The 25,951-nt window shown below is 35.9% G+C and overlaps 1 protein-coding gene across 3 annotated transcripts in view; it reads left to right on the top strand.

The window, feature by feature from the left end:
* The window catches only part of GRIK2 (glutamate ionotropic receptor kainate type subunit 2), a 510,695-nt gene that overhangs the window by 341,337 nt on the left and 143,407 nt on the right, over nucleotides 1-25,951 (top strand). For all 3 annotated transcript variants that reach the window (XM_058174749.1, XM_058174739.1, XM_058174730.1), the window contains exon 11: nucleotides 8,539-8,762. In XM_058174749.1, the coding sequence (XP_058030732.1) occupies nucleotides 8,539-8,762 (224 nt within the window). The remainder of the gene's footprint in view (nucleotides 1-8,538; nucleotides 8,763-25,951) is intronic.

Raw genomic sequence — 25,951 nt, 5'->3', positions numbered from 1 at the left:
ACAAATGGTTATCCAACATCTTCTTAAAAACTTCCAGTGTTGGAGCATTCACAACTTCTGGAGGCAAGTTGTTCCATTAATTGTTCTAACCGTCAGGAAATTTCTCCATAGTTCTAAGTTGCTTCTCTCCTTGATTAGTTTCCACCCATTGCTTCTTGTCCTACCCTCAAGTGCTTTGGAGAATAGCTTCACTCCCTCTTCGTTGTGGCAACCCCTGAGATATTGGAACACTGCTATCATGTCTCCTCTAGCCCTTCTTTTCAATAAACTACACATACCCACTTCCTGCAACCGTTCTTCATATGTTTTAGCCTCCAGTCCCCAAATCATCTTTGTTGCTCTTCTCTGCACTCTTTCCAGAGTCTCAACATCTTTTTTATATCATGGTGACCAAAACTGAATGCAGTATTCAAAGTGTGGCCTTACCAAGGCATTCTAAAGTGGTATTAACACTTCAGGTGATCTTGATTCTATTCCTGTTTATGCAGCCCAGAACTGTGTTGGCTTTTTTGGCAGCTGCTGCACACTGCTGGCTCATATCTAAATGGTTGTCCACTAGGACTCCAAGATCCTGTTTTCATTGCAGCACATAGAATGTTAATAGAAAGGAGCATTTTTTAAATTTTAGTTGTAGGTATTGTTATACTTTATAAGACCTGCAGTTATCCATACAAATTCTGTTTTTTAAAAATAAATATACCAAAGGATATTTGCTTACTATATCAATTTATATTAGTTAATTGAAAACCAATGATTTTAATGCTGCTGTTCTGCCAATAATGTTGCTGGCTAATTTGTAAGCTAGAACCAAAGTTACTATTGACTATATTATTCAAGGAAATCTCAACCCTACTGAGAAGAATCGTGTGCAAGTATTTGTGTCAATTCCTATGGATGTGTAGACACTGGAATGGAAGATGCAAATTCTGAGCAAGGCAAATAATTGCTTAAATTGGTCTTCATTGTTCATTATGAAACTACCTGAGTTGGGTGTCATAAACATATTGATGGTGCCAAACTCCAAAACTCTGCATAAACCTTAACAGCAGTGGAGATCAGGATGGATTCCCAAAAAACACTGCAAGCCTGTAGTTATTTGTTAACACAAACCAGCCACCATCACCTTCTGAAAATGTCCTCCAAGAAAGATTAGAGCTATCATCAACAGTTGACTGTTGCATTAATTTGGGGTCTCTTGGACAGAACCCATGACTCAAAAAGCAGGTGGCAGTTGTAGATGGGAAAGCCTTTGCTTACCTTTGTATAATGTGCCTTTCCTGGATAGGAAGGCTCTTCTGTCAGTCACTCTTACTTTAGTCATTTCCTTTGTGGACTATTGTAACATGCTCTACATGGGCCTAATCTTGAAAAGTATATGAAAGCTTCACCTGGTTAAGAATCTGGCTGCATGAATAATCTTGGGCTCCCCTAGGATGGCACATGTAACACCTCTGCTGCATGAACTGTGTGTGTGCAGGTTAGTTTCTGGGTCTGATTCAAGGTATTGATTATGACCTTTAAAGCCCTACATGGCAGGCTGGCAGGATACCTGCAGAACCATCTTTGTCCCATTATATCAGCCTTTCCCACTATGTCAGGTAGGAAGGGTTTATTGCAGATGCTGCCAGTTAAAGAATTTCAGCTGGTGGGCTCCAGGAAGAGACCATTCTCTGCCATTACCCTTAGCCTTTGGAACATTCACCCACCAGAACGGACACTGGCTCCCACTCTCTTTCTCTCTGGAAATCCCTGAAGACCTAGCTTTCCTATTATTTTCCATAACTAAATTAAAGATTTTGGGGAAGAATGGATCAGACAGACCATTGCTTGTTTAATTGTTACAAGTCTGTGAATATAACCATTGTTCTTATTTACTAGATTAGATAGATACTTATATTTTTCATTAAGATGCTGATTTATGGATACCTAAATGCTTCTTTATATAACCTTTTTCTTTCATTGTATTAAAATTCTAAGCATAATTATTTAGTAAGTATTGGTAAGAGAATACCTGAAGTGCAACAAAATAACCTTTTAAGATTGCATTCATTCTCATTTTATACATCATTAACTTGTTTCTAATGCGATTGAATACAGCTAAATACTGAATACTGCAAAAAAACAAACAAAAAATCCACACACCCTGATGAATTACTAAAAACACAAATACATGGTTGATAATTCTGGACTCATGAGACCAGTTACATTGTATGGTGTTATTCTGTATATTTAAACATTTTTAATAACTTTACACTAACAATTAAAATAATTTGGAAACACATTTAAATTGTTAATATTTTTCTAAATTAGCTTAATCTGATTTAAAAAAAAAAAAAAGATTAATGGTATTTTGTAGCTATATAAATAGCCAATCATCTTATCAATAGATGAAATCAGACTAATCTGTACTTATTTTATTTATTTTATTTATTTATTTTATTTTATTTATTTTGTCACAACATCATACAAAAAGATTATATAGTATATACACATATAAACATATATAGGAAGAAGAAAAGAAAAACAATAGGACAGGAACGGTAGGCACGTTTGTGCGCTTATGCACGCCCCTTATGGTCCTCTTAGGAATGGGGTGAGGTCAATAGTAGAAAGTTTTTGGTTAAAGCTTTTAGGATTATGGGAAGAGACCACAGAGTCAGGTAAAGTATTCCAAGCACTGATGATTCTGTTGCAGAAGTCATATTTTCTGCAATCTAGATTAAAGCGGTTTACATTAAGTTTAAATCTATTGGTTGCCCTTGTATTATTGCAATTAAAGTTGAAGTAGTCTTTGACAGGAAGGACATTACAATAGATGATTCTGTGAGTTAAACTTAGGTCTTGTCGAAGGCGACGGAGTTCCAAGTTTTCTAAGCCTAGGATTTCAAGTCTAGTGGGATAAGGTATTTTGTTGTTTTCAGAGGAATGGAGAACTCTTCTTGTAAAATATTTCTGGACACGTTCAATTGTATTGATGTCAGAGATGTGGTGAGGGTTCCAAACAGGTGAGCTGTATTCTAGAATTGGTCTAGCAAATGTTTTATATGCTCTGGTTAGTAGTGTGGTGTTTTTGGAAAAGAAGCTACGCAAAATTAGGTTTACAACTCTTAGAGCTTTTTTTGCTATGTAGTTGCAGTGGCTTTGGCACTTAGATCATTTGACATGAAGACTCCAAGGTCTTTAACTGGATGGGGGTCGTCTGTAAGGTAATGTCCATCTAGTATGTACTTAATGTACTTAATGTCCATCTAGTATGTACTTAATGTACTTAAATAGGAGGTGGGGGATATGTTAAGATGCTTATAAGAGACTAGTTTTCACTGAAGTTAGTAAGTTGTAAAAGGCAGTTTGGTCTAGTGGTTAAGATATCAGGGCAGAAACAGGAAAATGTGAATTGTAGTCCTGCCTTAGGCATGAAAACAGCTGGGTGATTTTGGCCAGTTACTTTCTGTCTGCAACCTTGAGTTATTTATAAAAATAATAAAAGCGGGCTGAAAGAATGATATGAATAAAGAGATTTTTAAAATTGCAGTCTGCAATGGAATAGCCTAGGGCCTTTAAAACAATAGGAAAATATTTGGTATTTATAACGCTCCAAAATAGCAATTGAAACAATCTGTTTCATGTTTTAAATATTTGAACATTTTTTTCTTTATATAACAATGGATTTCTTTATGGTAGTTACTGGCAGCAAACATATCATATGGTTATTCTGGGCAGTATTTCTTAGTATATAACCAGATCTTTAGCTATTATAACAGTTTTGATAGCAAGTCATATTGAAACTATTGTAGTGGAACCTACTGCTGTGTAAAGATTACAATCATAATGGAAAATATCACTGAGTTTATAGATATGAATGGAAGTCCTAACGTTGCAAATGTCATTCACTTTGTTAAGAAAGTAAGCTAAGGAAACCTAAACCTATATTTTGTAATCCAAAATAGCTATAAAGGAAGAAAGCTGGGTTCTGTTTCTGAATAAGCTATTAGACAGCCAGTTTGGTTCAGGGCAACAGCCCCAAACCTTTTGGGCACCAGGGAGCAGTTTCATGGAGAAAGGTTTTTCCATGGACCAGAGGGGACGTGGTTTTGCAAGCTGCCTGCATCCTGCAGATGGGGTTCATTTGTTTGCGTGGCCTAATTGCTGGTACGCCATGGACTGGTGCGGGTCCATGGACCAAGAGTTGGGGACCCTTGGTCTAGTGGTTAAAGTACCAGGCTAGAAATTAAGAGAGTGTGAGTTCAAGACCTACCTTAGCCATGAAAACCAGCTGGGTGACCACTCATTCTCCTTCAGCCCAACTCACCTCACAGTGAGTTGTGATTGTGGTGGAGAAAAAGGATAAGGAAGATGTATTAGATATGTTTGCTGCCTTGAGTTGTTTGGGCAAATCAAAGGCGGGATACGAATATCTGATGACACAGATAAATTTCTAGGTAACCTTAATGACCCGCTTTATTATTATTAGTGAGTATTATTATTATTATTATTATTATTATTATTATTATTATTATTATTATTATTAGTAGTAGTAGTAGTAGTAGTAGTAGTAGTAGTATTTAGTATTATTAGTGAGAATACACAGATACTCTATGTTGGGTTTTCAGTTCAGTATTAAACAGCATGATTCATAGATATAGCAGTATGTACTACACAGTGATCTTAACTCCCTTTGGATAATTTGCAACACAGGTTTATCTTGACTAGGGAACTTGTTATACTGACAACAAAGGTTCATATTGTCAAGACAGTGGTTTTCCCAGTTGTAACATATGGCAATGAAAGCTGGACCATCAGAGAATTGTTGCCTTTGAATTATGCTGCTGGAAAAAAATGGTGCAGAAGACCTTCTACTGAAATCAAAATAATTATAGATGATGTAATGCAGTCCTCGCTGTAAGAACTAACCCTGAAGCTGAAATTTAAATATTTTTAAACAAAGAATGGGTAGGTGAAAATAATTGTAGGCAGTTTTGATGTCTGGAAAAATCAAAAATAATTTGAAAAGACTGCTGGTTAAATACTACCACTGAGGACTACAACATGAGTTATGAGAATTCAAAGAAGCACTTACTGATGCACACTGCTGGCAAAGGAATGAAAATAACAGAAACCCTCATAGAATAAATTCCATGATTTTGCCTGCATTTTTTTCAGTAACTGATAGAGTTGACTATAGAGACCTGCTCTCAATATTTAGTTTTCCATTTATTCCTACATGTGAAGGAATGTTGCAGTGCCAATTGACTGTAGATTAGTGTTCATTAGTAGAGCAAATGGATTAAGATATTATTGTATTTTCTGCCAAGGACATATAAATCTTGTTTTCTAGTTAGTATTTTATGCATATGGTTTTTATTGACATATTGACTGAATAAATGCAATAAATTTATTTTAGTCCCTTCAGCTTAAGTAAACTTAACTTCCTTAAACTAGTAAAGTGGGCATAATGTTAGATTTTTATATTTCCCATTAGCTTTGAGCAAACCACGGGGTCAAAGTCAAGATAGAAGGCAGATGGGCTTATTTTTGCCTCTATATGCTGATTTCAAATTGCATCTAAATGATTAGTTTACACATCTTTATGCAAAACAAATAAAAACTCCATAGCTGCAATTTATTCCTGTACACAGAGTTGCACAGCAAAACGAAGGGGGAAAACTATTTAGAATAGATGACATTCATTTGGTTTTCTTTTAATTCTGTACACTGATGTTCAATTAAACATTAGTAGAGTTGCAGCATAAGCCATTACAGAGTAATGCTTGTTTTCCTTATTCAAGTCATATTGAACAACTAAATATTACACATTCTGATGAGCTTTAATATATGCATGCCATGATCTGCTGGTAATTTATTGTTTAAATGCATCAACAATTTTTCTTTTCTGCTTTGTTTTTTATATTTTATTGTTTAAAAGAAAACCCCAGATTTATCATCCCAGGGATTAGTTTATAACATGAACAGTCTGTGATCAACAAAGGATTTAAGAATGAAAATTTGGTAAATGGGTACATTAAAGCTTTCTTGGATTCTTTGCTTCTCCCCCATCTACAGACATGCCCTTCTAGAATATTAGGGAACCCTCTAATATTTATCATAATGGTGTGCAAAATATCACTCAACTACTCTTTCTTTCCTTAGAAGCCATATGCAGTTTGTATGGTCAATAATAGAGCATAGAGCTTGCAGAACTGCCTTAGAAATACTTTTCGTAAAAAACCAAGGCTTCTTTTCAAACTATCGCATGCCTGCCAAGCTGTCAAATCTTGCTTAAATTCAAATTAGGGAATGTATTACTCTGCATTTATTCTATTTCTGGTATTTAGGCTTTAATATGTGTACATTGACTTGGAATAATGTAGATAAGAACATTAGATCACCTGGTTGTACAGTGAACTATAAGTACAAATAAGGCAATGGACCAATAAAGCTCTGCCAACATTTCTGTATGTAAATTGGGAAAAGTCTATAGTAAAGGCCTTAACATTAAACTTGGCAGAACGCAAGAGCAGATACATGTTATACTTAAATTTTGGAGCAATATGGAGCTTATTTGTGGACTATGACTTGATCGACACTCCCTAATTTAAAAAAAACATGGCTTAGAGTGATGTGTGAAAGTCTCCAAAACAGGGATGGGCAACTGAAAGATGTCACTGCTGAAGAATACAAATGAGACAGTGGGAGTTTCATAGTGACAAGGGATTGTTCACCCTTCTTGTATTTCCAGTATATTTTCATTACCTTTTCTTTAAAAAAAGACAGGAAGTGGCAATTTATGTAGAGTTACGTGCAACTAATCATTGTTCTTTAAAAAAAAGAGGGCTTATTAAATCAGAACACAAGCTATTTTTAAAATATATTTTGAGGCTGCAGACACTATAACTTGCCAAGTATTGTGCATGGTAACAGAGGTCTAAATCAAAATGTCAGCAAGGATGTGATTCAAAGTAATTAACTGTCGGGTGAAAAATATTATCTGATACACAGAGAAAATCTTTGTCATTTATATTTTGTAGAAAATGAGTGACCCTGAAAAACATTCATATAGATCAAGATGGTATCATATTTCAAATTATAAATAGACATATTTTAAAGTAAAAATGGCAGAACTTCACCAAAATGTTGTGATAATCTTTCACAATCTAGATAAAGTTTGACAGTTTCTGTTTCAAATTTGTTACTCATCTAGTCAACCATAGCTCACCATCAGCCCACCATCAATGTAGGGTGTAAGACACAGGCCATGGGCTGCAATCCATTTGCTTTAAAATTATTAACTTTCATAAGTTAATAATTTGAGACCTGTTAGTACTAATTTTATATATTTACATTAGAATATTGTTTCAATGCAAGATGAGGGAGCTTGAGCTGTCTGGTTTATAGTTCATTGAGTATATTTGTTTTCTTATAACAGTGTAATTGATCTCTCCTCAAACCCATATTTTGGGAATATAATCCACATAATTCTTATTTTTAAAAGATATTTTTATCTTTTATCGTTTCCCATTTATCTTCAAATACAACTTTTGCCATATATACAGATTTCTGATAGAAATATTTTTGCAAATATTCTTATGATTTGGAGCATTCTTTCCTATTTTGAGCTTGAGTTGCCATATCAGAGGCTTAGAAAGAATCAAATAAAAGCAATTTACTGCATACTAAAAATATAATCAAAATATTGTACTCATCCAATAAATAAAACCAATATCTTCCCAAAATTAACCTGTAAAAGAATGATAATATTTTTTCCCCAAAATAACCAACTATTCAACAATTATTGCATGAAGGTTAACGTATTCTACATGTTTCATGTCAAATGACATGACATGCATCCTGAGGCTGATTTTAGCTAGTTAGGTACAAAAATGAAAGGTCTCGACTTAGGCATATCTAAAAGGGGAGACAGAAAAATCACAGCAGAATAAAGCTTAAGTTTAATAAAACCATCAGCATATAAATTTATCACACCTTATAGTTCTGAGATGGTTTTCCAACATATATTTTTTTAAAAAAATAAAACAATCAAAATTCATGTGTACTATGAAACAGCAGAAATAATTCCACATATAATATTTTTTCTAAGAATAGAAAGAATAGAATAGAATAGAATAGAATAGAATAGAATAGAATAGAATAGAATAGAATAGAATAGAATAGAATAGAATTCTTTATTGGCTAAGTGTGACTGGACACACAAGGAATTTGTCTTTGGTGTACGTAAAAAGACAAGATACATGTATTTTTCTCTGGACTGTTAACTTCATTTGTCAACACTTATGTTCAGAACTCTTCAGGGAAGAGTAACCGTAAATGTTGACCATTTTATCAGAGGAGGAAGAGGAGAAGGAGCAAAAGCAGGGTTTTAAATTTTAGCGTACTTGGTACCAAGACAGATTTCCAAATGTAAAGTCTTGTTTAATTTGTTTGCCTACTTCTTCCTACTGCTTTTGACTTACGTCTATTCTCTCTGTGTCTCTTTCTCTCTCTTTCTTTCTCTCTCTCTTTCTCATTTTCCTTTGCAAACAGAAAGCTGACCTTGCAGTTGCACCCCTGGCAATTACGTATGTTCGAGAGACGGTCATCGACTTTTCCAAGCCCTTTATGACTCTCGGAATAAGTATTTTGTACCACAAGCCCAATGGTACAAACCCGGGTGTCTTCTCCTTCCTGAATCCTCTCTCCCCTGATATCTGGATGTATATTCTGCTGGCTTACTTGGGTGTCAGTTGTGTGCTCTTTGTCATAGCCAGGTAACATGTCACACCTTGTGATTTTTTTGGCAATTGTTATTTTTTCCCCCTCTTCAACAATAATTGTCAAAAGTCACAAATTTTTCCTTCTTTCTTATTCTTAATTGCTAATCTGTTATCTATACAGAGAAAAAGTCAGCATTAATTTAGCATCAAGCTCCTGTACCATAATGCTTTTGTGCTAATTCATATTGACTGTGCCCCTTATCTTTTTTATAATAGTTATGATTTCTATAAACTTGTGAATCGTAAATTGAAGAAATTGGGCAGCTTTTTAGAAACAATTTCCTCCCTTCCAATCCTGAGTTTCGCTGTTTTGAAAGTTTATTTTTATATATTGGTACAATATTAACAAGAAAGAGATATTCAAATAAAAAACACAAGTATTCTAAATGAAATTAAGGACAAAAATATCTCTACATAATCCTAGTAACAGCAAATGAAGCTGGGAAAGTGGAGCCATGGCCACTGGCCCAAGACTTGTCATATTTTTTTTTTATTAGTCTCTCTCTTTGCACAGTCCATAAATTGTTCAAAAGTAGTTAATTCTTGATTTTATGGATCATTTAGGAAGGAAGAAGGAGAATGTCAATTAAATCCAAATGTCTGTTAAATCTGAATTTATGTTATTTGTGGATGATTTAATTGATGCAAATTGTGTTGTTTGGGTTAAACCTTGATTTAATGGGCAAATGTTAATCTATTAGCACATAGTAGCCCATTAAATATGGGTGGACTCAGTACAAAAAAATTGTACATTGTACCTTGCATCTATGAAATGCAAGTCTACTTTACTGACATTTTACTGTACTTCTGATGACAGGAGTTTGCATACCTTCCTTATGATTTTGAATCTGGTCACCAAAGCGGCTAAAAATCAGGAAAGTGATGAGGGGCAAAGCAATGGTGGGGAGAGGCAGCATGGTCCTGCCTATTTCTGTATGGTAAATTTTAGAATACAAAACTAAATCTACTAAACATTTCACTTGTAGGTCAAGTGTAGAAGAAATGTGCACAATTGGGCATAATATGGTTTTAAGATCCAGGTACTTTGTAATCAGATTAATAAAACCATACGTTTTTACTCTAATTCCTCGTATCTCTTCAGAATTTCCATTAATTAACTGAATAATGATTGTGCTAGTAGCAGTTTTTAACTTGCTGAAGTCCCGAAAATAGGTAAATAAGAATGACAGATTTAAAAACATACCTAGATACTGATACTGAGACTGAGTAAATTACTGCCATAGTATCGCAGTAAAACAAAGAGATCAGAGTCCCAAAGGTGCTTTTTCAAAAGGCAACTGGACTTTCCTTAAAGGCATTTTGTTTTCCTTAAAGACATTTTGCTTCTTATCCAAGAAACCTTTGCAGTTCAGTCAGTTCTTGGATAAGAAGCAAAATGTCTTCAAGGAAAACAAAGTCAAGTTGCCTTTTGAAAAAGCATCATTGGGACATCCATGACCTGGATGACTGAGAATCTCCATACAAAGAAGATCAGAGCTTCTTCCTTCGATTTTCATTTTATATGTATCTAGTGTTTTAAATTAAGAAATAGGCAGCCTGGTCCAGTGAAGTTACACAAATGCATCCAACATACAGTATGAAGTCTTTATGTGAACCAGAATTATTCCACTGATTTTCGTTATAGATGCTCCAGAGTTTCTATTAATCATGTCTATCAATCTGGTTAAATTCTGCCTATTCATAGCAGTGGAACTAGTACATTTGTTTGCCAGTTGTTATGTCAAAATAATGCTCCAATTTGGTGGTTGCTGGTTTATAATTAAATTGGGGAAATTTCTTGCTTCATTCCTGCATCTTGTTGATCATTCTTCATGAATTCTAATTTGTGTTTATGATGCCTTGATTTTTGTTGCTTTTATGGATTAGTGGCTTCTGTCAGTGGGTAAGAAGATGTAACTTTGGGACTCGCGCATTAAAAAAAACCTTAATCTAGGGTAGGATATGTTCATGTTGCTTTGGTTATAAAGATAAATATGTAGCAAAATATAGATCATGTATATCAAAATTGACATATGCAAACAGACGCACAGAGACACACACACAAATACACACACACACACACACACACACATACATACATACATACATACATACATACATACATAATGAAAACTGTAAAAAAGGAAGTTGAGCATATGAAGTGCAACATTTGTACTATTCTAAAAACTGCTCACTTCATATTTTATTTCCCTCTGTTCATTCCTCAGAGGGTTTTTCCCCCCTTTACTAAAATTGTTTTCCTGCCTTGTTTATTTTTTGTTTTTCAGTAAGAGTAATCAGTAATTGATTTCTCTTTTCCAGGGCCAGTCCTTCCATTATTCAAAGTGAGGGAGCTATCTTAAGCAACAGAGCTAGAAGTGGCTCCCTAGCAATAGTTCCCTCTCCACTATCCTTGGAGGTAACAATGAAGAACATAGCATATGCTGTATTTGTTAAACTAACATGCTGCTCTCAAATGTCAATCTGAAATAAGATAAAATTATCAGCAAAACTTATTTTTATATGTAGAAATGTGACTTCTGCCACTCTTAGCAGTATATCTTGATTTGGCCCTGAATCAGAATTCCATTTAATCCATTTGATACAATTATCTAAGAGATGGTGTTGCTCATTTATCTAATGCTAAAATAGTGGTATGGTATGGTATAGTATGGTATGGTATGGTATGAAACCATAATAATGGTGCTTTAGCCATTCTACAATATATTCTGGGTACATTATGTGTATGTATAAAATATATGAATCGATTTATAGAATGCAAACTATGGTAACATATATTTCATAATTACTGCCTCTTGCACTTATCATTGTTGTTTGTTCATTAGAATTTGTTTAGTTGCAGTTATTCATGTTGAACATAATTCTAAAACGTCATACTAGGTAGATCTCTACACATTAGGGGCAGAAAATAATGATTTAAAAGATGCAGTATGGTCATGCCTACTTTGCATTTGTAATATCTATTACAGATGGTCCTCAGTTAATACTCATTCAGCAACTGTTTGAACTTACAATCATGCTGAATGAGTGGTACTTATAATGTGTTTTTTAACTTCTGTCTTTCATAGCATTCTGTGGTGACATGTTTATAATTTGCAAACTTCCCTGCTAGCTTCCTGCAAGCAAAGTCGCGAGGAAGCCGTCAGAAAGTCAAAAATCTCAGTCATGTGAGGTCCTTGCTTAATGACTGGCAGTGATTCACTTAATCTTGATAACTGGGGACTGCTGGAACTGCTTTCACTAAGCAGCCTGGACATATGATATTGTGCTTTAAAAACATGTCAGCAACAGAAATTCAATAAGGACTTTGCTTATAGTGGTTATATCTTGGTTGAATTGAGCTCTTCACAGAAAACGATGTTATAACAATATAACATTGTTAATTTCAATAGAACAACCTGAACTTACTATTTTTGTTCAGGTATTTGGTCTCCTTACATTTTATTTTCATCTAGAAGCTGGCTTTCTTGCAACTCTTGACCCACTGATCACTTCCTTAACTTTCTCTAGGCTTCTCATGATGAGTCTTAAATTAATGAAGCTTCCTTTAGCAAGAGGAAAGTCATTGAAAAGGGAGTTATCTTTTTTTCTTCTGTAGGTGAAATAGCGCATAGGCCCACTTGACATTTTGTTCTTCTGTTATGCAAGTCAACAGGGCCTTGACCTTCCTTGAACATGACTAGATATAGTTTAACATTAAAGAGTGTTTTGGGAAGGAAACACTCATTTAAAGAAACTGCTTTTTTAAAAGACTCCAACATATCAATCTAAAGCCTGACGTGGCTTCAGGAAAGTAAACATCTCTTGCCTTAAAAATAACTTTTTATTTTAAAGAAACCATTTTGAGGAGACTGACAGCTCTAGAAGGTTAAATCTTCTTTGAATCATGCTTGACTTAGGTGGCAATAGTCCAGAAATGGTTTACCCTTGCTTTCTTCTGTTTTATTTTCTTATTTTGTCTTCTCAGTCTACCTCCTAGTTAAGCAATATTCCTTACTTTTAATATTTAGGATTAGGGGTTAATAGGGTGCTTATATTTTGGTGATAAAAGATCTTACCATTTCAAACTCAGTGAAATGAAGCTCAAAGTATAACTATTTTAATTTTAATCAAGGATAACTGAGGAGGCTCATGATTTCATGTTTAGATATGAAATTACTTAAAATGTTTTAGAATCTGCGTAAGTATGCCATTCATTGCCAATAAATGTTATGGCTTCCTGTAATTTATATACTACTTAATTCATCTTTTGATAGAAAAATTCATCTTTTGATGAAATCACTGGGAGTCAAACTTAAGCCAAAAGAGATTATATTTTAATTTTTAAAATTCAATTATATTTAGATGTTATATAAAAGGTTATAGCGTATACTTTTGCCTGTCTTAGCTCTAGGATTTTCTAGTGAGTATCTCATTATAGAGCATCCTATTTTGTCCTTCATTGGGACATTGATGAAAATGAACTCTAATATAAGAGTCAATTGCAGTCTGCACATCCAGTTCACAGGCTTTCAAACCTTTTTTCTATTTGTATTTATAATTACTTTCTGTTTCTCTTTCCATGAGAGTCTGATGTTAATTTTTCGGTCATAATACTCTATACTAAATCTGTTTATTTTTAAATTGTGTTTTTGCCATAGTAGAAACCACTATCAGGATCATAAAAAGAGGCTGAAAATGTGAAAAATACAATAATCTTAATGTCAGCAACAAATTTCATATGTTCAATTTAAATTTTTGGAACAGACATTTCATATATTCATTAACTTTCATGAATAAACCTAATATAACTGTAAACAGAGAGAGAGAAAAAGAATGCAACATAATGAAAATGCACCCAAAGAAAAATAATAGAATATGTAGTAAGTGGAAGCTCAGGAATTTACTCACCCTCTTAAATCAGATGAAGAAGAAAAAGTAATTAAGAAAATTCTAGCACATTCATCTCAAGTGGTGACTAATACTCCATGAAAAATTGCCCTAACATCAAACTTAAATATTCAGATTAAATCATACCATATGGTTAGGAATCTAGTAATTAAAAACCATGATGTTTTTAGTGCTCTAGAAAATTAATTAAATTTCTACTTTGGTGGTCTCCAGAATGGAGAAATTTAATGGATTTGACTTCAGTTTCATTTTTTATGATTTAGTTATCATTTATTATTAAACTTATTTTAACTCAGAGATATTTGTTAACTCCTGTGATCCTTTAATTTTTATTAATTTATTGATTTATAAATCAAATTTATATAGCTGCTCAGTTCACCAAAGATGATTCTGTGAGATGCACGACAAATGGGAAGCACCACATATAAAAACCTCAGTCCTGATAACATAGCTAGATCTTGAGAGACTTCTGAAATTTAAAAATAGATGGAAGCAATCTAATTTGGAATGGGGGAAGGAGAATTATTTGTTAGGCAGGTGTTATAGTACAGAAAGCATGATTCCTGGCCCCATCAAATGTAAGCCACAGCTGATGGTCTAATGGGGTAGGTTGATGTAATTAGGGACAGGCACTTCCTCAGATAATTCAATCCTAGGCTGTGAAGGGCTTTATTGGTCAAAACCGGCATCCTGAATTCAACTCGGAAGCAACATTCAGCTTTATGTTTATTTTAACAAGCCCCTCCCATGTCTTGGTGACAAATGACATTAAATATGCTTTAATTGGCCTTGTACCTTTCAGCTAAATTAGAATTTTGTGCCAACATGCCTCATGACTGGAAGAGATTTCTGGAATTTGTAGTGCAAACATATCTGGATGTGGAAGCTTTGGCAAACATGTGAGATCCTTGCTAAATGATCCTGGGTGATTTGTTTTAGGACAGCAATTGGAAGTGCCAGAATTTCACGTTGCTAAGTGATGGTCATGTGATAGCATACCCTACAATTATGTTGCACAGCAAAATTCCAGTCCCAATTGCTTTCATTAATCGAGACCTACCTGTCTTTATTTAACTAGGTTTATATGTCACTCCATCCATTGATTGCTTCTGTTTCTTTCACTAGAGGTGTTCCCCACCCCTCTATGCAAATTTGACAGCCTCTATTCCAGATTGAGATAATAATTGAGAGATACACGGGAATTGATGGCTTTGAAGTGCAAAACAGCAAAACATTTGCATGCCATATATTAAAAGTAACATGCATATACTGATGTAATATGAGTTACCAAATTTTGATAAACCATTCAATAAGTGGAAGTAATGCCATCAGTTGAAATCTCAAAGACATATTATTCCAAACTTGGTTTGTATTTTTATAAATTAAAATAGGCTTGAACTTTCTATCTTGAAGGAAGAGAAATGTTTCTTGATAAATTCTAAGTATGACCTTATTATCATTTGACTCTAATGTGTTTTTTTCTTCAAACTATTTTCAAGCATAATATTAAAGTCTGAACAATAGTTTAACATCCACTGCCAGCTTTCAAATAAATTTGAGCAGAAATTTGTATGAAGAGTAGATTCCAAAACATCTGTAGGCTGATATTTTAAAAACTGTAAAAATATGTTTGTCTTTTAAAAATTTCCATGTTTAGTACATAAAAATCTCATATTCTTGGAGTTTTTCTAAACTTCACATTAACACAAAATTCAGTATTATGCTTATTAACCTTGAACTTTACATGAGATTTCAAGAAGTAGCAAATAATGCTCAGAGTTAAGTATAATATGTGTTTTACACATTACTTTCACATATAGTAGTTTCAATTGTTTCTAGGATAGGTTTTGCAGTATTTTCTTTTTCAGCTGTGGTTACCATAATCTTTGGTTAATCAATTTTGTTTATAACATCAGATAATAATAATAATAATAATAATAATAATAATAATAATAATAATAATAATAATAATAATAATAATAATAATAATAATAATAATAATAATAATTTAATTTAATTTTTATACCGCCCTTCTCCCGAAGGACTCAGGGTGGTGCACAGCCAGATAAAATCAACAATCCATAAATATAGTACAAATAAAAACAATGTTAAAAAACTTATAAAATTTGGCCCCTAAATTAAAATTAAAATTAAAATACATAAACCATAAAACCCCATTTAAAATTACAAATACAAATACTAATTCTATGCCAGTCCTGCGCGGAAGAATAAATACATCTTCAGCTCTCAGTGAAAGGTCCGGAGATCAGGAAGTTGACGAAGTCCTGGGGGAAGTTCATTCCAGAGGATAGGGGCTCCCACAGAGAAGGCCCTCCCCCTGGGGGTCACCAGCCGACATTGTCTGGCTGACAGCACCCTGAGGAGGCCCTCCCTATGGGAGCGCACGGGTCGGTGGGAGGCAAACGGTGGCAGAAGGCGATCCCGTAGATACCCCGGTCCTAAGCCATGGAGCGCTTTAAAGGTGGTAACCAGCACCTTGAAGTGCACCCGGAAGACCACAGGCAGCCAGTGCAGCTTGCGCAGGATAGGTGTTATATGGGAACCACGAGTGGCTCCCTCAATCACCTGCGCAGCCGCATTCTGGACCAACTGAATGTAGAGAGCATTGCAGTAGTCCAGGCGAGAAGTGACGAGAGCATGAGTGACTGTGCATAGGGAATCCCGGTCTAGAAAGGGGTGCAACTGGCGAATCAGGCGTACCTGATGAAAAGCTCTCCTGGAGACGGTCGTCAGATGTTCTTCACAGGACAACCGCCCATCCAGGAGAACACCCAAGTTGCTCACCCACTCCATCGGGGCCAAAGATTCGCCCCCGACAGTCAGCCGTGGCTGCAGCTGGCTGTACCGGGATGCCGACATCCACAGCCACTCCGTTTTGGAGGGGTTGAGCTTAGCCTGTTTCTCCCCATCCAGACCCACATGGCCTCCAAACACCGGGACAGCACTTCGACAGCTTCGTTGGGGTGGCCTGGGCTGGAAATGTACAGCTGAGTGTCATCAGCCTACAGTTGGTAACTCACCTCAAAACCACTGATGATCTCACCCAGCGGCTTCATATAGATGTTGAACAGGAGGGGTGAGAGAACCGACCCCTGCGGCACCCCACATGTGAGGTGCCTCGCGGTCGATCTCTTCCCCCCTGCCAACACCGTCTGCGACCGGTCGGAGAGATAGGAGGAGAACCACCGAAAAACGTTGCCTCCCACTCCCAAACTCCCTAACCGGCGCAGCAGGATACCATGGTCGATGGTATCAAAAGCTGCTGAGAGATCTAAAAGGACCAGGGCAGAGGAATAACCTCTGTCCCGAGCCCTCCAGAGATCATCAACCAACACGACCAAAGCCATCTCTGTGCTGTACCCAGGTTGAAAGCCGGACTGGAAAGGGTCCAGATAGACCGTTTCATCCAGGTACTGAGGTAACTGACATGCCACCACACTCTCAACAACCTTCGCTACAAAGCGAAGGTTGGAGATGGGACGATAGTTTCCCAAAACAGCTGTGTCCAGGGAAGGCTTCTTGAGGAGGGGCCTCACCACTGCCTCTTTCAAGGCGGTAGGAACAACACCCTCCATCAAAGAAGCATTAATAATCCCCTGGAGCCAGCCTCGTGAAACCTCCTGTGTGGCCAGCACCAACCAGTTACATTATTTTCTTCCTAGAATCAATGGACAATGATTGCCATAATGTTACAATCTCATAACTATTTTTAAAAATATATTTTTGTTAAAAAGTTTAATATGTAACAACAATTAACAAGAGGTAACATTTAGGATAAATAAGGAAACAATGAAAAGAGGAAAGACAAAGATTCAGAAATATATATATATAAAAATATAAAGCAGTGGCTTCTTTTTTTTACAGCATATATATATATATAAATTGTTATTCTTTGGTTACAGATTTTTTTTTTTACTTTTTCTCTATAATCTATTATTTTTATTTTAATCCTCAAAACCAAATATCATATCATTTTTTCCTGTTTTTCCTGTTTTCCACAAAAAATCAAAAGGGGTTTCCAATTATCATTACATTTAATGAACTTCTCTAATCAAAATATTTGATTAGGCCATCTCTGGAAGTTCCACCACCTTCACTATCCATTCCTCCATTGTGAGTAAAAGTCAGATTTTTCCACCTTTATGTATATAACAATGTCACTGCAAGCACCATGTATAAAAGCAAAGTTACATATTTTTCCCAACTGCTTATTTGTTAACCCCAAAAGCAAAGCTTCTGGGTTCAAACTTATGTGAGTCTTTCAAATTTTCTGTATTATTGTATGTAATTGAATCCAATTTTCTGGCTTTTTTACATGTCCACCAAATACGACAAAATGTCTCTCTTTGTTGATTACACTTCCCACTTAAGTTTGAAAAGCCTTTCAGATTTTTGATGTGCTACATTATTTATTTGTGTGCTTCCTATTTTTCAAGTGATAAAAACAACAGCAGTTATTCTGCATTCAAAATGCTATTTTAAGGTTTCCAGTCTTTACAGGGCTGGCTCTGGTGTAGTTATAGGAACATCTTTTCTACTCAGTTTCGACCCACCTAACTTGGATGTCACAGGAGAAACTGTTTTTAAATCTTCCTTTTGTGAATAAAAGGGAATGGAGACTCATCGATATTCTTCTTCAATGGGGTTCATATACTTTGATCTTGTAAAAAAAAAAAACCCTCCCTGATTTCCTACAAACTTTTTAAAAAGGAGTAATTTTGGAAGGATGAGCTAACATCATCAGAACTGATTATAATGTTCTTTTAATAATTGGTTTTATGTTCTTTTCCTGTGAGCATTTTATGGTATTTTTATTGATGTTAGTAAAGTTCCAAGAATCTTTTTAATTGCCATAAGAGAACTGATTGTCTGTCAGTCATTTTGTTCGACTGTTGACCAACAAAACAAAAGATTGAATGTCCCATAATTTGATTTCTTATTATATTCTCTTTGTGTCTTTTCAGGAACAGTTGAGCAATTCCTTAGTTTCACATCCTTTTATAAATCCAAGATAAGGAGACTTTCCAAGTCAGTCTTCTGATTTATTATTTTTATGTCTTCTATAATTATTATGACATCAACTGATTTCATTTATAAATCTATTTATAATAGATAAATAATAAATAATAAATCTATTTATTTATATCTATTCTACATCACTCTTATACTCTGGCATTTTAAAAACCATTTTCAGATCCATAGTATCATTTTTTTAATTTCACTTTTGTTATCTAATATTTTTTAAACTCCAGCTCCATATTCAAATTCATCTCTGTCTCTCTTTTATCCAGTAAAATCAGTTCTTCTATATCTTCTGTTATAGTATCAAAGGATCTTAATAATAACTTTTGAGTATATTGTTCCCAAACAGTCTTAATTGCTTCTATAGTCAAATAGTGTTGCTAATAGAGCTTTTCTCATTTAAAAGTAATATTTTGTCCTCTCCTTCAAGTCCCCTCTTATCTTATATTTTCCAATCAACAAAACTTTCCCACTGGAGGATATCTTACAATTAATTTCAAATGCTGCATACTATATATTCTTTTATTAATTTTTAAACACCCCACAGGAATTACTCTTTCAAGTCCATCTTGCCCCTTAATGTTGCAAAATCAACATTCTAGTCCCCCTTTTAATGTTTTCCAAAAATTAAAGCCTTTCTTGTTAATCCTTAAAATTTACTTGGAGCTTCTTTTATCTGTGGTTATCTAAGGAAAATCTCTCTGTCATCTTTCAGAAGATTTTTACCCTCCAGAAAATCATTAATAAGCAATTTCCTAAAGTAGTTAAAAGAGGAAGTATGTGAAGCAGTGTTCCTGAATCATGGCTTAGGTAAGATGTTTTCTCCCCTGGCTTGTGGAGCTTTCAGACTTGCTGGAGATTATTATTTTACAATCCCTTTGCAGGGAGGCTCTGAATAGAGCAAATTTATAAAACAATTTAGTCCTTAACATGGAAAGGAATTCCAAGGAGCTGATCCATTCACTGGGACCTGTTTTTTTCACCATGATGATCAGCCTGTTTGTGGTCCACCATTGCTCCTTAGGAAGCCCAGGGGGACTTTTTCAAAACAGACCAGACAACTATATTTTCAAATTTGACAGTAATATTCCTTCCCTCAGAGGCATGCCTACAATTTTTCTTGATTCAAAAGCTCATAGTTTGCTTGGCTACCCAAAGATGCCAGGAAGGCATGGGTCCAGGTCACAGGTAGCAGAATTCATGGTACAGAGAATTTAGAAACTTTTTAGTAATTTAGCAGAACCCCTAAAGTTTTTAATAAAACTTTCACAACCAATTCCCTTCCCAATCTCTGGTCACTAGCCACAGTCATTCCAATTTTCAAAAAAGGTGACCCCAGCTTAGTTGAAAATTATAGACCAATCTCCCTATGCTGCATCGTCTGCAAAGTAATGGAATCCATCATCAACCAATCCATTACCTTGCACTTAGAAATACACAACCTACTCTCAAATAAACAATTTGGCTTCAGAAAAAAATTATCATGCAATTTACAACTTCTCCACTGTAAAAACCTATGGACTACAAATCTTGATCTAGGTAAAACAATAGATGCAATATACATAGACTTCTGTAAAGCTTTTGACTCAGTAGTACATGATAAACTTCTCCTAAAATTAAAATCCTATGGCATTTCAGGACCCTTATTTATTTTATTATTTATTTATTTATTATTCGTATTTGTATACCGCCCTATCTCCCGAAGGACTCAGGGCGGTTCACAGGCAAATAAAAAACATATATATACAAATTAAGAAAACCATTAAGAAACTTATTCAAAAAGCCAAATTATTAAAAATAGTATAAATATTAAAACCAATTAAAACCCCTATAAAATTTAAAAACTAGTCCAGTCCCGCGCAGATAAATAGGTGTGTTTTAAGCTCGCGACGGAAGGTTCGGAGGTCTGGAAGTTGACGGAGTCCTGGGGGGAGTTCGTTCCAGAGGGTGGGAGCCCCCACAGAGAAGGCTCTTCCCCTGGGCGTCGCCAGACGACACTGCCTAGGTGACGGCACCCTGAGGAGTCCCTCTCTGTGAGAGCGCACGGGCCGGTGAGAGGTATTCGGTAGCAGTAGACGGTCCCGTAAGTAACCCGGCCCTATGCCATGGAGCGCTTTAAAGTGGTTACCAAAACCTTGAAGCGCACCCGGAAGGCCACAGGTAGCCAGTGCAGTCTGCGCAGGATAGGTGTCATACGGGAGCCACGAGGGGCTCCCTCTATAACCCGCGCAGCCGCATTCTGAACACAACTGGATATCTGCTTTTCTGTCAAACAGACAACAAGTAGTTAAATTGGTAATCTCTATCAAATTCTGTTCCTGTCAAGAGTGATGTTCCTCAAGGTAGCGTTCTTGGACCAACTCTCTTTATAATATACATAAATGATCTTTGTGATCATATCTCAAGTAACTGTGTTCTCTTTGCTGAAGATGTCAAACTTTTTAACTCCACTGACAATACATCTATAATTCAAAAAGACCTTGATCATCTAACCGCTTGGTCTAAAATTTGGCAACTACAAATCTCAACCAGCAAATGCTCAGTCTTACATATTGGAAGAAAGAACCCCAATCACTAAGTACATGCTTGATGGACATTACCTCACAGATGACCCCCACCCTGTCAAAGACCTTGGAGTTTTTATATCTAACGATCTAAGCGCCAAAGCCCACTGCAACTATATAGCAAAAAAGGCTCTAAGAGTTGTTAACTTAATTCTATGTAGCTTCTTTTCCAAAAACACCACGCTACTGACCAGAGCATATAAAACATTTGCTAGGCCAATTCTTGATTACTGCTCGCCTGTCTGGAACCCATACCATATATCTGATATCAATACAGTTGAGCGTGTCCAAAGGTATTTTACGAGAAGAGTTCTCCACTCCTCCGAAACCAATAAAATACCTTATTCCACCAGACTTGATATCCTGGGTCCAGAAAACTTGGAACTTCGTCGCCTTCGACATGACCTGGGCTTAGCTCATAGAATCATCCGTTGTAATGTCCTTCCTGCCAATGACTACTTCAGTTTCAACTACAATAACAGTTTTAACTACAATAATACAATAACACAATAACAGATTTAAACTTAATGTCAACCGCTCCAGTTTAGATTGCAGAAAACCCGATTTCTGTAACAGAATTATCTATGCTTGGAATGCATTACCTGACTCTGTGGTCTCTTCTCATAACCCCAAAAGTTTTATTCAAAATCTATCCACTGTTGACCTCACCCCATTCCTTAGAGGACTCTAAAGGGCGTGCATAAGAGCACAAACGTGCCTACCGTTCCTGTCCTATTGTTTCTTCCCCTATATATATATATATATGCTTATACTACCTTGTTTTCTCCTCATATATATGTTTATATATTATATAATCTTTTGTGTTATGCTTGTGTATATTGTTATGACAAAATTAAATAAATAAATAAATAAATAAAATAAATAGGTACTTCCTCAAGTGCAAGAAATTCAGAAGAATCCCATATAACATTACAAGTTGCCTCATTCACTCCGGGATTCTGTTCAATTGATATCTGATCATAAGGAAATGCAAGCAACTTTGTCAGCCAAGAAACTCACAAAATCATCTGGTGAGTCTGTAGTGGCCTTTTCCTTCCATCCTTCCTCAGAAAGGTTCGAACAAACTTGCCATGCAGAGGTCTGCAGATGCAATATGTGCAGAGAAGAATAGTTACTTCACCTCTCTTTTCATCGCTATTGCAATGCAGGCTACAATCATTTGACTCTCCCTCCCCCAGCAATTCCTCTGGGATCTCCAAAATTTGTCAGCATGTAGGACTCATGTGCAAGCAGCAAGATGCTAAAGTCACCAGCAAAGTTTGACTATAGCTATACATATTGAGCAGAGAGAGCATTTAAGTTTCCATAGGAACAATTGCTAGAAGCAACTCCAGCTTCTGACTTGTCTATTGGGACAGCTGGAATCTATTTATGACTCTAACTTATTGACTAATCGGTACCTTGTCTCTTTCTTGATCTGGCATTGTAAATCTTTGGCTTGACTTCAGACTGCTCCACTTGGAAACTTGCCTTACTCAACTAAGTCTTATCTACAATTAATTGCTGTTTTGTGCCACTGTTGGTATTTTCAGAGGCAAGTCTTCCTTTTAACACTCTGTGTGCTTAGGAACAGTGTTTGGTGTCTGCTGGAAAGCTAAAAAGCCAGAATGTGAAACTAGCATTTACTCAAACTAGGTACGTAATCTAACCCATGAATACTTCAGATTACGTAGGACTGTCTAATCCTATCACATCTCCTCATGCCATCCCCTTCCTGATTTCTCACTTGAGGGGGAGGAGTTCCTATCAGAGAGACACATTTCATCTGTGATGCATGATATGGTACCTCCAATACTTAAAGCTTTTGTATTGTAATACAAAAAAACAACAACAATTGTCCAGAAAACCTTTGAGTATAGGACAAGTATGTCCATTTTCTCTATTTTCAAGCATCCCTCAGCTATGCTCAGTTTAGAAATTATCCTGTAGAGTTCCCATGTGGTGTTTCCAACTTTCCAAGTTCAAATGGTGTTACACGTTGGCCAAGAAGTACAGTCTTATAGATCATCAATATGAACCTTAGCAGTCCTGCAGTGAGTTCATCACACCATTGGCCAGGACCCTCATCTTGCCACTTTACTATTGGGGGAGGGGGTGTTACTAGGTCCATCTCAACCAGTTTGGCTTAAGCAACTGCAATATATTCAGGGGTGCAAACTTTCTGTCCAGATCTTCCCAAATATTTTATTATAACCAACATTCCTCTTTAGCCAAAGATTATCCAGAATCAGGCAGCACTCTCTTTCAGTTGTAGTGGTTAAGGCATCAGACTCAAAACTGGGAGGTCTAGTCACACCTCAGGCACAAAGCCAGCTGAGTGACCTTGGGCCAGTCACACACACTCAGCTCTAGGAAGACAGCAATTGTAAACCACTTCTAAAAGAAAATGGCAGGAAGTATTCCATGCTGTGGCCATGAGTCAACTCTGATGCACAAACATATCATACCTCCCATGCTCAGGGCTTTACAGTTTCATTTGCCATAACCTGTCTTGTTACCATAGAGCTGATAGTTATTTATTTATTCAATTTCTATAGCTGTCCACTTTCCCTGATAAGATCTCTGCAGCTCATCCCTGGTCAGTCCTTCTAGCTATTTTCAGGGATGCAGCTCTCCATAGTGTGGCTCACAAAGATGCAGAATAACCAAGGCTGTGGTGAAGACTCTATTGTCCAGACCAGGGGTCTCCAGCCTTGGCAACTTTAAGCCTGGTGGACTTCAACTCCCAGAATTCCCAAAGCTGGCTGGGGAATTCTGGGAGTTGAAGTCCGCCAGGCTTAAAGTTGCCAAGGTTGGAGACCCCTGGTCCAGACAGAATCTTGTTTACCTAACACCTTTTTGCACAATTTTTCCTTGCTTCTATTTAGCTCACCATCACTTTATTAGTGCATGCACTTCAACTATTTTGTGTCACTTTCCAACTTTCCTCCCTTTGCTTTTCACCACAACTTTCACTGTCCTTTAAAACACAGTCTGTGGGCGGAAGACGACAGAATCAATATATCGTCCAGGTAACATTGCATTCTTACTGGAATTGTGCGAAGGTGGGCCGCCACAGCATCCAGAATCTTGGTGAAGGTACGAGGAGTGGAAGATAGACCAAAGGGCAGGGCCCTGTATTGAAAATGGGCTCTGGCATAACTGAACCTGAGAAAGCGTCTGTGGGCTGGTTTGATGGGTACATGTAGATAGGCCTCCTTGAGGTCGATGGATGTTAGTTAGTCCCCTCTTCTGATGCTTCCTAAGATTGAATTGAGGGAGTGCATCTTGAATCTGCGATATTTGATGTGAAGGTTCAGTTGCTTCAGGTCTAAGATGGCTCTGGTGCCGCCTGATTTTTTGTCCACTAGGAAAAGAATTGAATAGAAGCCGGTCCCCTGGTGAGGCGTGGGAACCGGTTCTATGGCACTGATGGACAACAGGTGTTGAATCTCGTCTTCCATTTGAGCCCTCTTGGTGGGTTCTTTGGGAATCTGGCATTGGTTATGAACTCATAACCTCCCAAGTAAAACCTACAGTTACTAAACTAACACTGGAAAGTTGAATGACTACAATATTTTTTCAAATGCCATAATTATCTTTATTATTATTAATGGTAGTTGTAGTAGTTTTCATGTAACTATACAGTATATTATATATGTCAGCTATAGTGGATGAAGAAGTGGTTTATCTTTTAAGGAGGAGCAAAGAAGTTGGATGGCGAATGTTTTGCAACTACGTCAGTTTTATCATAGGCATAACACTTTTTAAATTTTCAGTTGAAAATCTGTGCTTTTGGGTTTTTTTCAGTGTTTTGCTAATAAATTTGATTCACATGAAATCAACAGTTCAATATAGTTTGCATAATAGGAATCAAACATTTAGTCCTTTCAGTGGGCTTTAGAAAATTTTTCTCTGATGTGAATATGTTGCTGAAATTAGTTTATAATTGTAGCCCCGGAGCAACAACACAAAGTGGAAAATTTCATCTCTATTTGTAGATGCCATTAACAGGTAATAGAAACATGCAGTTCCAGCCAAATATTACATTGGATAGAAAATGTGTTTTTAATGTTAGTAAAATATTTACAGAAAGTAACATGTTCTGGAACTTCTAATATGTGAAATTAGGTATGCTGGTAAAACAGTACATTTTGTTAATTTCTTAAACTTACTTTAAGAAAAGTTTATGATTTTTTCCCTGAAAATAATAAAATAAAATTTGTAAGTGTGAGATTGTGGGTAGGCGGAAAAAGGAAGAAAGGAAAATACAAACAAATGAAGAAACAGTGTGCAAATTAGATGGGTGGCAAGAATCTTGGCAAATGTGTTTGAAGCCACTCAGTGAGATTTTGTATTAATTAATAATAAATAAATATATAACTAAATGAGAAATTCTTATTATAGTTCATTATTTGATTTTTTTCAGTGAGAGCTTCCAATTTAATTCTTTGCTATACTTACATAATTTTGCATTCTATATTTCTTGATATAGTTAATTTATTCTTGACATTTTAAAATAGTTTTGTTTCTATGTGGAAACCTAAAGAAATAATTTCTTAGATTATTTTAGGAATAAACAGAAATGTGAAATTAGATACCTTCTGGCCAGGCAATATGTTGTGGCTTCTGTTGTGTGGCAACAGTTCTTTAACTTGAAAGTTC

The sequence above is a fragment of the Ahaetulla prasina genome, chromosome 1 (genome assembly GCF_028640845.1).
Source record: "Ahaetulla prasina isolate Xishuangbanna chromosome 1, ASM2864084v1, whole genome shotgun sequence".
NCBI lineage: Eukaryota > Metazoa > Chordata > Lepidosauria > Squamata > Colubridae > Ahaetulla > Ahaetulla prasina.
Note: the sequence above shows the minus strand (reverse complement) of the source record. Positions and strands in the feature narration are given on the sequence as shown.